The sequence below is a fragment of the Chiroxiphia lanceolata genome, chromosome 3 (assembly GCF_009829145.1).
Source record: "Chiroxiphia lanceolata isolate bChiLan1 chromosome 3, bChiLan1.pri, whole genome shotgun sequence".
Classification (NCBI taxonomy): domain Eukaryota; kingdom Metazoa; phylum Chordata; class Aves; order Passeriformes; family Pipridae; genus Chiroxiphia; species Chiroxiphia lanceolata.
In genome coordinates, this window is record NC_045639.1 from 72,241,343 (window position 1) to 72,257,874 (window position 16,532).

At 41.3% G+C, this 16,532-nt stretch overlaps 1 protein-coding gene across 1 annotated transcript in view; it reads left to right on the forward strand.

The window, feature by feature from the left end:
• The first annotated feature begins 7,348 nt into the window (after window positions 1-7,348).
• The window catches only part of PREP (prolyl endopeptidase), a 97,585-nt gene continuing 88,401 nt past the window's right edge, over window positions 7,349-16,532 (forward strand). Inside the window, exons 1-3 of the mRNA XM_032682680.1 lie at window positions 7,349-7,588; window positions 8,848-8,922; window positions 15,686-15,819. Of these exons, the coding sequence (XP_032538571.1) occupies window positions 7,358-7,588; window positions 8,848-8,922; window positions 15,686-15,819 (440 nt within the window). The 5' untranslated portion in view covers window positions 7,349-7,357. The remainder of the gene's footprint in view (window positions 7,589-8,847; window positions 8,923-15,685; window positions 15,820-16,532) is intronic.

Genomic DNA, 16,532 nt, shown 5'->3' on the forward strand with positions numbered 1-16,532 from the left:
TAAAACTTCCAGATGAAGAAAAATGTAAAACTTGTTCTAATATATATTAGATCTTTGAGATTCCTGCACACTCCTCCAGGAGAGGGAAATAACAAAATGAATAAAAGGCATTCCTCTTCAGTAATATTTTTGTAACTTGACAAACCTAAAATTCATCTACAAAAGTGACTATATGCTGAGTAAACCATGTAAAGCTTCTGTACCAGCCCCAGACAACATTAGAATCTGTCTCTAAAAGTTTTTGTACAGTTTAAAATTAGTTATTAAAAGCATTTATTGTCAACAAATTACAGGAGAACAACATGCCCTCATTTTTCTCCAGAATTCTGTGAGCTCCAAAGGGCTCTCTCCTTGACCGCCTTCCCTCCTCCCCCCGGAGAGGACACCTCCTCTCTGGGGAAGGTTGTCTGTAAACACAAGCTCAACTGCAGAGGACTCAAATCCACCTGTCTGCTCCCTTCTGTCGAAGCCCAAAGATCAGCCTGCTTCTTTCCGAATGTCTCGCCACCGGCTCAAGCTCAGTATGGCTCACCAGAGCTCTTAATCTGTCTTCTAAGCTCTCATTGCTACTGCTTTTTCCAGTCTGTGGCTAACATCACTGGCTCATCTGTTGCCTGGGCCTTGAATTTGCCCAATACCTTCAGTCTAGGATTTTCTCCACCTCAGCTTCTCGTATGAAGGCTCTGTGTAAATTTTGACACACAAAAATTTGAACCTTTGACCTTCCTCATACTTACACACACCTAAAATTACCAGTCCACCTTTCACCCTTCCACCACAAGATGCTTCTCCCTGGTTTTGACAGAGCCTGTTTCCTGCTTGTTCCTCCATGCCCACAGATGTAAGCAGATTTCCCTTCTTCTCCCATCTTTCCATCAGCTCCCCTGTCATCAAGCACAACATAATTCTCCTCTATGTAGATTGCAGCCCCACTGCCATCTCGGACAACCCATGGCACCAGTTGTCATCACACATTTGTAAACCTCATTACATCAGGAATGTCCTCTTCCTACACTGCTCTGCCAATCAGGGAGAAGCTCTCTGTAAAAATATACAGCACTCTGCCGCTACGCACCTTCAACATTTCCCCGTGAGCTTTCCTTTTTCGCAGTCTGCAAAAAATGGGTGGCTGGCAATCTGCAAATATTACATGCACAGTGACCAGTAACATCATATTATTTTCCTCCACATCTCTGAATGTAGCTACCTGTTATTTTGCGTTTTGTTTTTTTGATTGAAAGTATTAAATCATAAATGCATGGAGTTTCGCTACCACTTGGACCTGTGTGGAAAATGGCACAGTACAATGGCCCTGGTCTACATCTGAATTACACAGACTCTGCAGTACTAGAAATACAAAGATTTCACATTCAGCTATACAGGTCTTTGGAATGCATTATTCAATTTCAGGACTAGGTTTGTGTCATTCTCCTTTAGAGAAGAGGATAAAGTTAAAAAAGAGGTTAAATGTTAAAAAGCCCCCATGAATTATTTACAAATATCATTATTTAGTGTCTACCAAATTCAGACACCTTCCTTAAAGGCACTTCTGAAGTTGAATTTTCTTTAATTCTTCTAAGTTTTGCCTTCATTGTAGAATTGTAGTAATATTTTAAATGAATGATTATCCAGGGTGACTAGAGCACTACTGTATGTGATAACCTTGCACACTCTCCAATGCAGTTTGAATTTCAAATTTGATGGTCACTGAATGGCATACACTTTTCTGTATTTTTCTATTCCCATGTATTGAGATGTTCTTCTCAAAGACACGTGCAAGTCTCTCTTGGAAGCACATTTCTGCAGGGATCTATAGTTGCTACAGTGTTATAATCTAAACCAAATATTTTCTGAGGCATAACAGAAAACTCTATTTCTAAGCTATTTGAACACATATATTCAAAAAGTATTAAACATGGGTAGATGATGACTGCAGAAGAAAATATTTCTAGTTGTGGAGTCTTTTAAAAGGAGCTAAAATTGTTTTTCTTTCCAAGAAAAATATATCAGTTTCCCTATGTTTAGTATATTTCAAATTCTGTCAACAAGTTATAAGCTGGTAACAGGAAGATGCCTTCTGTTCTTCTCACTGCCAAGATTAGGGATAACATTTCTACCCTCTTGAAATCAGTGACAAAACCTCCTTTGACTTCAATAGGCAAAAGATTTCATCCAAAGCAAGAAAATTATTATCCTTAAGTTTTCAGAACTGAAAAGAATGAAAAGCCTCATTCCAGTTCTTATTTACCTCCATTTTCAGATGTTGCCATGCAAGAATTAATTATACCATCATCATTTTCAATAGAAAGTTTATCTTAGTTGATTTTGATGCCTGAAGATGGGAATCAGCTTATGAAGTGTTTTACAGCATGCAACAACAATAAAAGATACTTCACAAAGGCAAAAGCAAATGCAGAAAAGTAAACACCTATCTTTCCATTTTATTAATATGGATTTGCTACCTTTCTACACAAAAGAATTAATATAATTTTATTATATAGAAAATTATACTTATAAAGATAGTTCTTTTTGCAGAGCAATGTTTGGTGGGAAGAGGTTTTGTCAGGAGGAAGGGCTGATTCAAGGATCAGTGAAATGGGGGAAAAAAGTAGACATGAAAACTTCTATTGACTTTGTTGGACTTTATGTCACACTCTTCTCCCCTGTTAAATACTGTGTAGGAATAAAAGTTCAAATCCTTCTAACTTTTCTGCAAGAGCCTTCTTGAGAAGGACAGCAAAATGCGTGAGCCATGGAGTCCTATCTGAATTGTATAAGATTAGGATAAATTTCCAGAAATACTTAAGTAAGTATAACATAGGTGTCAAGAATACACAGTGATTTGGTGCATAAGTAGGCACCAGACCTACAAACCTCACAAACACTGGAGATCTCTGTGTTAACTTATTAAATGACCTAAGCTCACCAAATTCAGTGAGAGCTGAGACTGGGTATCTACCCAGCGTCAGAAGAGCGCAGATTTTACTATGTGATCTCTGGTTTTTGGCAAATCCTTATTTTAATGGTAAATTATCTGATAAAAATTTAAGAATTTAAAAAAACAAAGGTGCAACTAAAAAAATTTGGTCATCAGTCTCTTCTAGGGTTACAATTTTGTTCATTCTTCACCTCACAAGAAAGGTCACTGTAGAACGAAAAATTCCTTTAAAGAAAAGTTATTTTTAATTGGGTGTACTGATACTATGATCTGTGTGTTCATCCTCATACATCAGTTTAGGTAAGTTTATCATACCATAAATATGGTTTAGATTGCCTAGCTGATGAAATACTATTTAATACTACTTTGCAATTGCTATTCCATACTAACACTTCACAGACATCACTACATCACTTAACTGACTTCACAGGACCTGCAGTGTAAGCACACCAATGCACAGCCCCAGGGCATGCTAGAGTATGATTCTGCAGCGTGACACTGACTTTAATGCACCCCTCCTATTCCACGGTGTGCAGAGCAGTTTACCAGAATGAAATATTGCTTTGCTTGATCGTACGTTCAAATATTGGCCAGACCTATGTCATGTAGTAGTTTCTGTAACTGAGATAATAAAACCGTATTTTGTCACATAAGCCACTTAGTAATTCAGCTCAAAAAACAAGCAACCCTCTAATTATCCATGAACAATATACAATGATCGTAATTAATGTGTGCAGTAGATTAACATAATTTAGGAATCAAAGATTCAGTGAAAATCAACAGGATTTAGGCTCTTAAGTCAGTGCTTCCAAAATAGCAACTCATCAGGGCAGATATTTTGAGAGTCACATTCCTCTGAAACTTGAGTTATTTGCACACCTCAGCACATGCTCATAGTAGCATAAGACTGAGGTTCTGCTGACACCTGTTGATAAATGTCTGAACAGCAGAACTGCTGTCTTACAATTAGGTAAATGAAATAAAAAACATGTAAGAAAACAGGAGTAAAGGTACAGATCTGTCTTCATTCTATAACAGAAAAGTTTCCAGTCATTGCTAAGTTATAATGGGAGTGAGGTTGGGGAAAGGACAAAAAGGAAAGGTGAAAACAAAATTTGCTGCTAGATTTTCTGTCAGATCTGACAGGATGATGAAGTCACTTCCTACTGAGTCAATATACTACTTGCAGTTAGTCATTGTGGAGAGGCTGACTAAGCTGAAAGAGATTTGCTAATGACTGGATGATCAGCAGAAGTATAATTAATATCAGCAGAGACCAGTATCTGTTTTTCAAATTATCAGAATCATGCTAACATGGGAGTGTGATGACATAGACTACTGAGAGATTTTCAAACTTTCTGTTTTAAATATAGGAAGATTGTTTTTGGCTTACTCAGCAGCTTATCCTCAAAACTCAGTAAATATCATATCTGAACTCTGCTGGTTTTGGTTAGGCCCAAGAAAAGGGAAAATTTTAGTATAAACTTACTTTTTGCTACAATACTAAACAACTAAGATAGACTTCAAATTTTCAGTTACGGCACAGTCCTAACATGAATCAGTTTTAACTCTGTGTTAAGCAAACACACAGTAAAAGGGAGAAGATTGCTATAGCTTTCATAATAAGGATTTTCGTTACCAGACTCCACAGTGTACTCCCTTTTATCTGAATAGGGAGTGCATGGTGTCAGGTAAGAAAAACATGTTTTGGGCAGTGTTTTAGACACTGTGTAAATCTGTATTAACTGCTTTTCTGATAAGAAAAGATCAGACAATGTAGATTTGCTCCTTTTACTGTTGTTCATGTGTGATCCTTCTTTCCTTCTCAAGCCCCACTTCATCCCCCCTCCCCTCCCCACAAGAAACAAAGGAGAAATTTACAGTAAAGAGAAAATTCACTTTCTGTTCCTGGTGCTCACCTTTAAAAGAAAATTACTGCTTGTAAAATACAAGTCCAAAGATCTTATCTAGGACAACTGTGTACTTGGGTTACTTTGTACATTCCCTCCTTTTCTGTATCCAGGGTGAATTGGAAGGTATCATAATGGATAATTGTTGTGCTTCCTGGATGCTTGCCAGCCCATTCAGGAATTACCCTGCTCTCCGCTGAAAGGGCTACTGAAGCCTGAAAAACCACGGGCACTGCCATGTGCCAGCTGCCAGCTGTGCAGCAGCGTGTAACCAGACTGCCCTCTCCCGCCAGCTCAGGACTCTGCAGCTGCCCAAAACTTCCAATACACCTCAGACTGGCTGCTTTTACAGCATAAAGCTCATCTGCGCTGATGTTGCAGGAATGCCCAAGATATTGGGACGTACTGCTGCTCAGTCAGAGCTACTCACAAGCCTTGACCGAGCTGCTAAACATCCAGAAATTCTGGACAGACATAAAATACATTCATCTAGGACAACACCTTGAGGCTGAAAAAGATATTTTCATCAGGCAAACTGCAGCTCTGAATCAGATGCAAGGCCTTCGCTGCCTGTGAAGTTGCAGTCGAGACTGCTCAAAACTCCCAGATGTACTGTGCACATACAGCTTGTTTGTGTAGCCCACGGGCAAGCTGAATGCTTGACAGAGGTATTGAACTAATAATTCTTCATATGATGCAAATTTCTGTGCATATGTAATTCTGTCTGGGAAGCTTTAGTCAGAAACAGCCTTTGCCTGCCAGTATTTACCTGAGCTAGTTGCTTAGATAATTAACAAGCTTTTATGAGCATTGGGCACATCAAGGCATTGCCACTAACCACCTTGCTGGTGGCATGTTCTTGAGCTCTGGAACAAAAGGTGTAGTTGGCAGCTGTCCTGCTGTCTTGCAAAGGGAGAAGATGAGCAAAGAAGAAAGTTCAGAAGGAGAAGTGGCCAAAAGAGAAGGGATGAGAGACAAGAAGCCATGTAGGTGTTGTAAGCAGAGCTGATGAACGCAGTTATGTCACTCAGTAAGAGTTATCATTATTTCCTGGCATATTTCCTCATATTTACACAACCCTCAGCCTCCCCACAGGAGAGGGTTAGAGACAGTAACTCTTTCCATTAAGAGTAGGCAATCAAGGCACAGTTCTGAGCTGGTAACTATAAAGGTTTCATGCCATTTCGGAAATGCTTTAGATCATTGTCATTTCAGGCAGTTACTTTATTTGCAACCATGAGCATTTTTGGGGCTGATCAGACTTTAAACACCACCACATGCAAACCTCCATGTCTCCAGCTGGTGCCATGCACCACATGTACACACGAGTTTACGCTGGATGAGGAGCTGGGGTAAAGTCCTCCCCAGGCTGACAGGACAGCATGGCAAGGGCTCCTGGCAGCAACTTCATTTGGAGGAAAAGTAGTTCATCCATCTTACTAGCCAAACCATCATCTGTCCCCTGCATGTTTCTGGTGTATGGGAGGAGTGCACTGGGTCTCTTCCTTGGACGTAAAATGTTTGCAAGTTTTCTGACCCAGGAAACCCTATTGTAGAATAACCACCGTGTGGATGAGCCTGAGGTCACCCACTTGCAACACCTTTACCGGGTGCACATTCATCCAGACCTGCTGCACAGGCCAGTGGTGCCGGACTGTAGCCCCTGACAGCGGGAGTGAGGGGGATGAGCACCAGCCATCAGGGCTGTGCACTTGGAGTGGCCATCTTCACTGGGACTGGGTGGCCAACTTGTCCTTTGTTTTCAGGGTGAAGGGGAGTCTGTGGCAACTTGTAGAAGTGTGTTGGATGGAAATGTGCTAAAAGTTTGGGCAGACCAAGCCAGGTTTAGCCTGGAGGAGGCTCAGGGGTGACCTTACCACTCTCTACAACTACCTGAAAGGAGGTTGTAACCAGGTGGGAGTTGGGCTCTTCTACCAGCAATAGGACAAGAGAACATAGTCTTAAGCTGAGCCAGGAGAGATTTAGACTGAACATTAGGAAGAAGTTCTTCACAGAAAGGGTGATTAGACATTAGAATGGGCTGGCCTGGTTGGTGGGGGAGTCACTGTCCCTGGAGGTGTTCAAGGAAAGACTGGATGTGGCACTCAGTGCAGTGATCTAGTTGACATGGTGGTACTCGGTCATAAGTTAGACTCTTTTCCAACATAGTCGATTCTGTGATTCTGTGCCTCCGCTTCGAGCTGCCCGAGCCCCCACCCAGGAATCAGCTGCTGTTTTCAAGGCAGCTCTGCAGGTCGGACCCTCTGCCAACGCTCAGGAACTGAAAGGAAAAAGAATGAAAATCCAAGATTTAATTTTCTTTTTATTATTTTTTTGGAAACGCTTATTACAAGGAGGATGAGACCCGACACACAACTCCTCCGGAGCTCGGTGAGCAGGAGGGGTTAGCAGAGGCCCGGGGCAGCAGTGACGGGCGGGCGGGTCGGCCCCTCGGCCCGGCCCCTTCTGTGCCGGCGGTGCGGCGCGTGCCCGGCAGGGGGCGCGACGTATGGCGGCGGCGCTCCGCCTGTGCCGCGCTGCGTGCCTGCTGCCGGCTGCTGCCGCCACGGCCCGAGCCACAGCCACGGCCCCAGCCCCGCCGCCGCCTCCGCGCCTCTCCGCCTCCTCCTCCTTCTCTTCCTCCTTCTCTTCCTCCTCCTCCTCTTCTTCTCGCCGCTCTCCGCCGCCGCCCGCCATGCAGGCCTTCCAGTACCCCGAGGTGTACCGCGACGAGACCGCCGTGAGTACGGCACTGGCCGGGGCAGCCCCTTGCGTGCGGCGGCCGCCGGGCCTGGACGCGGGGCTCTCCGCTGGCCGGCCCGCCCCGGGTCGCCTGGGGGCGGATGTTGCTGCCCCGGCTCTCGGGGCTTTGTTCGGCTCCAGCCTGCTCCGTGCGGAGGGTCTCGGGCTTGTCACGCCTGCGGGCCGCGGCGGCTGCCGGGGGCTGGTTGGGGCGGGATTCGGGGCCTGGCACCGGTGCCCCCGGGCACGTCCCGCGTGTGCGGGGCCGGCCGGGGCCGCAGGGGCAGCCGAGCCCACGGCGGATCCCGGGGCTTCGGCACCGCTGCGTGTGGCAGGGAAAGCCCAGGCCTCTGCCAGGGCTGGAGTAGCGTCAGCAGAGGAACAAATAGTCTATTTATATAGGATGGCACATCTGTAACATAGTCCTATCTCCTCGTGTTCCGACCGTAACTGGATACACAAGGATTACGGTGTTAGTTTGAGTAAAACGGGTTCGTTTTTTTTTCCCTTCCGCAAAGCGCTGTGCTTTGGGCACCGGCCCGGTAATTATTTACAGAACTAACATCGCGTTTAAACCAAAATGTTTGCCGGCATGAGCCAAAACTGTAAAAACTAAAGTATTCTTTTCGTAGTTGGCTAAAAGGCTGAACTGTGCAAGTCCTAACAGGAGTTATCTAGTCCTGTTTTGTATACTGAAGGAAGGAAGCAGGTAAATTCAACCACGTGGATTAGTCTTTTGTGGGTTTTTTTGCTTGCTTGTTGTTTTGAGGGTGGGTTTTTGGTTGGAGGTTTTTTTAATTATTATTTATATATGTACATTATGCACATGTTTGTGGGCAACAATAGTAGGGAGGGCTAAACTAGAGACAGTTCGTGTAACCAGGAACCACATTTGGGGTACATCCAGTAATCGGGTTTGATAATTTGGCTCCAACGCCTGGAGTTGGAGGAAGCTTTAGATTGTTTGATTTTTTTAGGGATATTGGTTTAGTGGGGTATATTTTTTACTTACTAATCTATCTTGTGGTAGGACTGAATGTTCATTTCACCCTTTTTCTGGTGCTCTGTGTTTTTTCTGAGGACTACTCTGCTGCCTTAGTGCCATCACCAAAGAATGGTTATACTAGCAACTCACATGGGAGCAATGTGTTGCTTTTCTGTTTCTTTGCTCCTTAGCACTGTATGTTTTTGTGAAATTCCGAATACCCTTCATTGCGAGTATGTCTCTTTTAAAATTATTGTCTTTTATGAATTCAGGTGCAGGATTACCATGGATGTAAAATAAGCGACCCATACTGCTGGCTTGAAGATCCCGATAGCGAACAGACAAAGGTAACCTTTCTTTGTAGGGAAATAACTGTTTTCACATGATCCTCCTTTATAGACTCTGTTTTGAAGAACATGCCAGTACTTTCTGAAAAGTTCCATAGTGAATCATAGTGAATGAAGGTGTAGTTCATGTGATACTTGTGGCACCAAGAGCAATGCTGTTATTTTGTCCCTGTATTTTAGTGGGAGAAAGGTTGGATGGGGCTTGGAGCAGCCTGGACTACTGGAAAGTGTCCCTGCACTGGCAGGGGGCTTGGAACTAGATGATTTTTAAGGTCCGTTCTAACCCAAACCATTCTGTGGTTCTATGAAAGACTGGAACACTTTGTATAACCTAGATCACAGAATTTGCAAAATTAAGGCCTTGTTTATCTTGCACCCATTTTTCTTAGGCAATTTGAATGCTCAAAGTGGTGTTGTCACACTGAAGAGAAACACTCAGACTTTAGAGTGCTTTATCCGCTGTCCTAAGTACATCTAAAATTGCCGTAATAAAATAGTTAGGAAAGGGTAGAAAGAAAACTTCTTTGGCTTGCTTTTTATACAGTGATCGAGTGTGTGAGTATATTTTTTGTTTAATCCTCTTTAAAAGCAAAATAAAACCAAAAACATTTTCCTTCCTGAAGTTAGGCTTTTTTAGCGTCTGCTATTACAGATTGCAGGTGTTGCGGTGTTTTCAGCCTGCAGTCTGGTATAGCTAGACTGGGCTGTTGGAATCGGTCTTTCGCTGAGAGAGAATCCTGAAAAGTGATAGGAATGACTGTGAGCTAGGTCCTCTGATATTAATGGCATAGGGACTTACAGGGGTGATGGCCTGAAAGTGGCAGGTGACCTTGTGGAAGAGGTTTCCTCTGTAATGGCTAGTAACTTTGTGATAATTGTAGTTCCAGATCTAAAACAGTGGTGTCTATCCAGTATGCATGATTTTGTCAGGAAGATGATGGAGGGCAGGATCTCCCTTCAAAAATATCCCACAGTGTAGCTTTCCATTAGTGAGATTCCTTCTAGGTTCTGTCATGTATGTGCTTACTTAATACATCTTGATGAGCCTGAGGTTGGTCAAATTGAACTTATTGTAGCTGTCAAGAAAAAAGTAAAATGTGTACAGTTAGGAACTCATTCCCTACTTATAAATCTGTTAGCGTATTTAAAGACTCATGGGATTAAAAAGCTTGGTTTGGGATCTGGTTTTAGTGGAAAAACTCTGCCATGGATGTTAATATTGAAAGTTATGTATTTAGAAAGTTGGGAGAATTTTGATTTTTTAATTCTGGTATCTTTAAGAAACAGTGAACATGGGATAGTCTTGTGCTAAATTGAGGGGGATATATGTGTGGGAGGTATGGTTACATCTTTTTTTTCATAGAGGCCTTACAGATACCTATTAAAGTGGTTTTTGGGATCCTGTGAAAGAGCTGTAATTGTGAAAATGCCAAGACATGATTTTTGTGTCCCTGTGTTCAATACTGTAGCCACATACTGTGAACAGGTTGGGTGAGAACAGTTGGAGGACAGTGAACTGCATTCTCCAGAGGCTGTAGTTTATATAGGAGGCAAAATAAGGAATGAGGGATTAGAACATCCTCATAACAGTGCAGCAGCCGAGACACAAGATGTCGTATTGGTGGAATGAAAATCTTGTTATATCTTACTTGCCTACACTAAAAAAACGCATGCCTTGGCAGAATTTGGCAGTGCAGTAGTAATATGACACAGAGTGGAGAGAGTTCCTGTATGTGTAAGTATGCAAGGATATAATCTTATTCCAAAGTTTCAGGAGTTACAGAACAAAAGGGAGTAAAAGTATTTTGCTGTTTTACTTCTTTCTTAAAAGAGGTCAGAAAACAATGGTCTTGAAGTGCTAAACTCCTTGGATCTCCTTTATCACTCACTTCTTTGTGCTCTGCAGCAGAGGTTGCTGATGGCCACTCTTTCTTGCTAGCTTTTAATAGTTTTATCTCCAAGTTCTTGAGGTAGTTTGCAGAACTCCTGCAGAACAGCCATTCTGAACCTACCAGATCAAAAAATAACCAGGCACTGCTATAGAGACAGTTGAATGACCGTATGGGCTTCAGAGAGAATATGGAGTGTGCTTTGTAGGCTTTTCAGACCTTCATGTCACTGATCTTGAGACATTTGTCCTTCCCATTCTTCTTCTAAGTCACTCTCTCTGTCCTTATATAGTCCTTTATATCCCAAATCTGCATTCGTTTTTTGGAAAAGCAAATATACCCTGTGTACACCTCCAACATTAGGCTACCTTTAATTGTCTACATATTAAGTACTGAACTAGAAGAAGAATTCCTTGGACATTTATGCTCATCTGTAGTGGAAGAGCCCCTATTCAGTTCCTGTTTACAACATGCTTGCTTGATTTGAGTAGGTGTAACTTGATTTATACCAAGAGGGAAGAATGAACATCATTCATTTATTAAGTTAGAATCTTCTCTCGTATGCGAACAATCAAAATTATTTGAATGTGTGCTGTCAAATACATACAAAAATATGTTGGAATTCTACTTTTCTACGTGTAGCAGAAATAGTTGTGTCAACTATTGGTGTGCTCACAGAAAATAAATGAGTAGGCTTCACTTAGTTTCTGTTTTGAGTCAGTGAAACAAAAAGTTTGCTATTCCCTGAAGCATGGGGAAATAAGCAGGTGAAATTGGTTTTAACTCTGAAATGTTCACGGTAGTTTCACCTGATGTTCACTGTAGCTAAGACTGAAGGAAATTAGAACAGTTATGAGTATAAAAAAATCATATTTGGTTTTTGCTTCAGCTAGTCCAAATGATCTTGTGGACCTTGATAGTTAATAGTTTACAAACAAGTGAACACAGAAGGGTAAAATTTTTTTGCAATTGGCTTAATCAGGTATTTTTGCAGCGACAGTAGAGTGCAGATTGTGCTGTACCTGTTCAATTGTAGTTTGAATGTTTCCATTAAGCCAAGTGGCTGTGTAGTTGCCCTCCCTCTCATTCCTGTGCTGACATGAATGCTTCTGTCCCTCCATTGCATGGGTACAGACATCACAAGGTGATGTTTTGGGAGGGAAGACTTTAATGGATTAGTTTTCTATTGACATACATGATTCATATAGGTCACCCCAAGGCCACATGATAGTTGGATCTGAGATGTTTCAAGAATGGGATCTTTCCTTTTCTAGCCACCCACACTCTACTTTTAAGTAGGTGAAAGTCAAATAGATCTAGAAATTTTTCAGCCAGGTCACCAGGATGATCTTATTCTCTGTGCGGTGCATTTATCTGTTACAAAAAGGAGGTTATTGAAATCTACAGGTGGCTAAGCAGGACTGTTTCTTGTCAAATGCGCAGTTTAAGAGTCGATTAAGCCAATCATCAAGTCACATCCTCAGTCTTTTGTGCGAAAGCTGTTATTCAAGAAGTATGGACTTCCATATTAACAATCTATGTTCTTTACTACATCCCTTTTTTGTCCCCTGCGTGTGCTTGTTTGGAGCAACCAAGGGCAACTATAAGCAAGAAAAACTCCCTTCTCCAGATTCACAAATGAAAATTAACGCCTGGGCAGATGGGGAAGTTCCTATCAGACTTTGGAGAAAGGAAGTGTAGAATGTGGGTTCCCGCTCTGCTACTGTTTAGCCGCTGACTTTTAAGACAAACTGAGGAAACATCCCTGGCATAGTTAAAATCTGCTACACTGGTAAAATGCTTCTGGTAATGACGTAGGCCACAACTGCAAAACCACGCTTTCACTGTTGTTTTAGGTTTGGCTTGGCTGGACTTTTCAACTTCTTGGTTTGTTTTAACACTTTGTGGGAAATAAGCTGGGAAATAAGCTCTTTTTTAGACTGCAGCAAAGTCTTTTGCTACTATGTCAGTCATATATAGCACCCTAACTCACTGATGGTGTAGCAGCTAGTTCCAGAGATAAGGGATGGACAAGGGATGAGAAAGCAGGGATCATGTAAGGTCAGGTTGTACTATTATGAACACGTGTATGCTTGGATTAAGACTAGAATCAAAACTCTCAAAAATACAATTAAGTGGATTTTTAGTTACTATAGACCAGTATTTAGTTCACATTTTGATACATTTCTAATTGCACTTAATTTTTCTTTGTAAATACCAAAAAAGTAAATTCCAAGAGGCAAACCATAAGAAGTCTGATTAGTTTTAATTTGTAATACGTAACAAAGGTATGTGCCCTCTTGTAGGAGTTGCACTGAACTACCTTTTACTGAGAATGTATATATGAACTGTAAATATTTTGCAGACAAATAAGGAAGACTAGTAGTGTTAAAACAGTTTGTATTCTGAGACTTCTCCGTGGAAAGTATGCTATGAGTGGAAATCATTGTCTTGAGAGAGTATCTTAGTGGAATGTAGAAAGCTGATAGGTTTTAAAATGGCATGATCAAAAAAAGCTTGTGTTTCTTAGATGAAATTTAAGTATACTTTTTAAAAAAACCCACAAAAACAAAAACAACAATTGGCCTGCTCGAGTAATGGCCAAACACTTCAGCCTCAAGTAGAGCATCTCTACTCTTAGTACAGTGCTTTAGACCCTTACTCTGTCCTTCCTTCTGCTAGCAAATTCTGTCCTGGTTCAAACCTTATGACAGATTGTCAGATGCAGGTATAATAAAAATCTTTCTCTTTAGGTTCATGAAGACATACAGTTACTGTTAGCCCTGTAGCATGAGTGGCACATGTTTTGCTCACCGTGGTGGATGGAGTTGTTTACTGTGAGAGTTTCTGGTGACATATGTTCCTGTACCTCACCTAGAGCAATATTTCAATTAGGTATTGCTTTTTGAACATGAGTGCAACCTCATGCTCAAAAGTGCAAGAACAGAAAGTTGCCAAACTGGACCGGATTCTTCTCAGTGGAATTCTTTCAAAAACCTGTAATTCCTTCCTCCTTTTTCAGACACCAGTGGCATTCCCTTTTTCATATAATTTTGGAATATTTGGTGCATATTAAGAGGAAATGAGAAAAATACGTCAAGTTCCTGTAAAAGCAAAATTACTAGTGATTCAGTTGTGAGTGCAATAATTAGTATGTAACCATTAGTATGTCTCCAGTTAAAAGTGAATAATGCACAGTTCCAGTATACCCTTGCAGTGGTGTTGTAATTTCAGCTGTGTTATTGATAGATGAAAAAAATATGTGTGCCAGTTTCTGTCCACTGAATGCAAATGAAAAGTGCTTTTGCCCATCCAGTACAATGGATGGTTGTATACATGTTTTTATAAGCCATTTTTTCTCTGAAAATGTCACAGCCCTTGGAGAAGTTAGTTTATTTGTGTAGGATCTGCTGTCTAGATTTTTGCATATGTAGTCTTTGAAATTCATGTGTTTCCATTTAGAGAAAACAAATTCAGAGACACATAATTCTTCGGTAGATTTGGTTAAATTCTTTCATCATCTGGTGGGGAGAACAGTTATAGCGCTGCAATGTGGAGGCTGCACGCTGTTTTGACTTACCACTGGGATGTGCTGTGCACATATTAATTCTTCACCTGAAGAATTAATAAATGACTAAACATCGATAGCAATTGGTATATGTGTGCCAGGTACTCTCTCTGACAGCAGCTGGCTTTTCTGAAGAACTGCAAAACACATTTGTAGCCCTACTGTCCTGTAGTTCCTGTCCTGCGATGAAGTGTAACTCAGATGTTACAATGCATTGATCTGATTGCTGTGTGACAGATTCGGGACAGGTAGAAACAGTAGCCTCTTTCAAAGTAACTGAGAAAGAGACCTGTGTATGCAGGAGATGAATAGACAGGATTTCATGCTCTAGGCAAGAGGCTGGAGCCCAAGAGCGATACTGCTGCTGTCACTGCGACATTTGGCTGCGTATTACAGCCATGCAGTGTCCTGTCCTGTCCTACCTACTTCATGTTAGAGACAGAAAGGCCTGCATGTCTGCTTGTTAGCAGCTGTGATTCACCTTAGGATGCTTAGCTATTAATTTTATGTTACTGTACCATGCTATAAATAGGGATGGTGAAACACCAGTAGAGTACCCCATTTTCCATGCGTGCCATGGGAGTGGCAACCTCTAGCAAACAGCTGGCACGGTAATGGTTTTGACCACTGTCCTTAAGTGTTTGTGACAGGGAGCTGGAGTGTTTTAAAGAAACCAGACTTCTCAAAGCTTTCAGAAATTGCATGTTTTTGCCTTTCGTAACTAAGAATTGGTCTGTGGACAGCACTTTGGCCTTCTCAGGAAATACTGGCTGGGACTAATTTTGTGTGTTATGTTAATAGTATGAACAGGTGATGCATGTGAGATTTTGTATCATCTTCCCAGCTCCTGAAATGATAGTGCAATCTGTGGGCAATATTAACCATTTAGGCAAATATAAAGAGAGTTTTTAAAAGCATGAGGTGTTTTTTTGGGTTGTGTTTTTGGATTTTTGTTTTGTTTGTTTGTTTTTGTTTTCCTTGATTGTTTTTTATTTGTTTGGGGTTTCTTTGGTAGTTGGGATTTGGTTTTTTTTGTTTTTAAGGAGAATGGCAGGAATGTCTTGTCTTTTGGCTGGTTACCCCCGTGCATGCCCTGGAGAGACATTATTCAAGATATAAGTTCAGTCTTATTACAGAATTGTGGTATAATGCAAATAAGCATGTAAGATTCTTCAGGTGTGATACTGCACAACCTATATGGTCAGAAAGATGTCTGTGATGCATTGCTTCTGAAAACGTTTCTTGTAGAAAATGTGCATTTCTACTTGAGTTCATATTTTTTGGGGGGGGGATTGTTTTCTTTCAGGCATTTGTGGATGCTCAGAACAAGCTTACAGTACCCTTTCTCGAAAAGTGTCCTGTCAGAGGACTGTTCAAAGAACGAATGACTGAACTCTACGATTATCCTAAGTACGGTTGCCACTTCAAGAGAGGAAAAAGGTATGTGAGGAATGTCTTGGTGATGAATGTGAAGCAAGTCAGAAGCAACTACTAATTGGGAAAACAAATTATAAATTGTATTTGTATTTATTCTTTTATAGTTCAGAAGTAGGAAAAGTAAGCCAATGTTGACATGTGCAGTTGCATGATGCTGAGCACAAGATGCTTGACTGTCCTCTTCTTGTTCTTTTGTTGTCTTTTCTTTCTGTAGGAAGAATTGTGAGTTTATCAGAACTCAGACAACTTTGTAGAATAATTGTAGTAAAAGTAAGGCTTTGAGGAGTTCCTTTTGGGCCTGGTCATCCTGGAAACAGCATAAGTCTGTCATGTGCATATTGTTCCAAATATTTGCTAAAATACTGCTCTTATGTTGGTCATTCTTTTAGCAGCTTGTAGCTTTCTTTTGTTTAGTCATAGCCAGTGAAAAGCAGTGGGAATTCCCTTGTGAAAAACTGCATCTTTATTTGCATGATGGTAAGGGAAAAATAATTTGGAGGATTTAAGAGTACTGATGCAAAAAGATCTGTTTTTTAAGAAACAAACAAATTCTGCTATGTTCCAATGTCTAGTCTGCTTGTATCCCTGTTTTAATTCTGTGGCTGGGTAGAGAGATGGTGTTTCTGTGGTTTACCGAAGATTACGAGACTGCAGCTGGTACTGAATTTTGTGTGACTTCTATTAGAAACACTATCAGGCTTCTAAAGAAAGGGAGT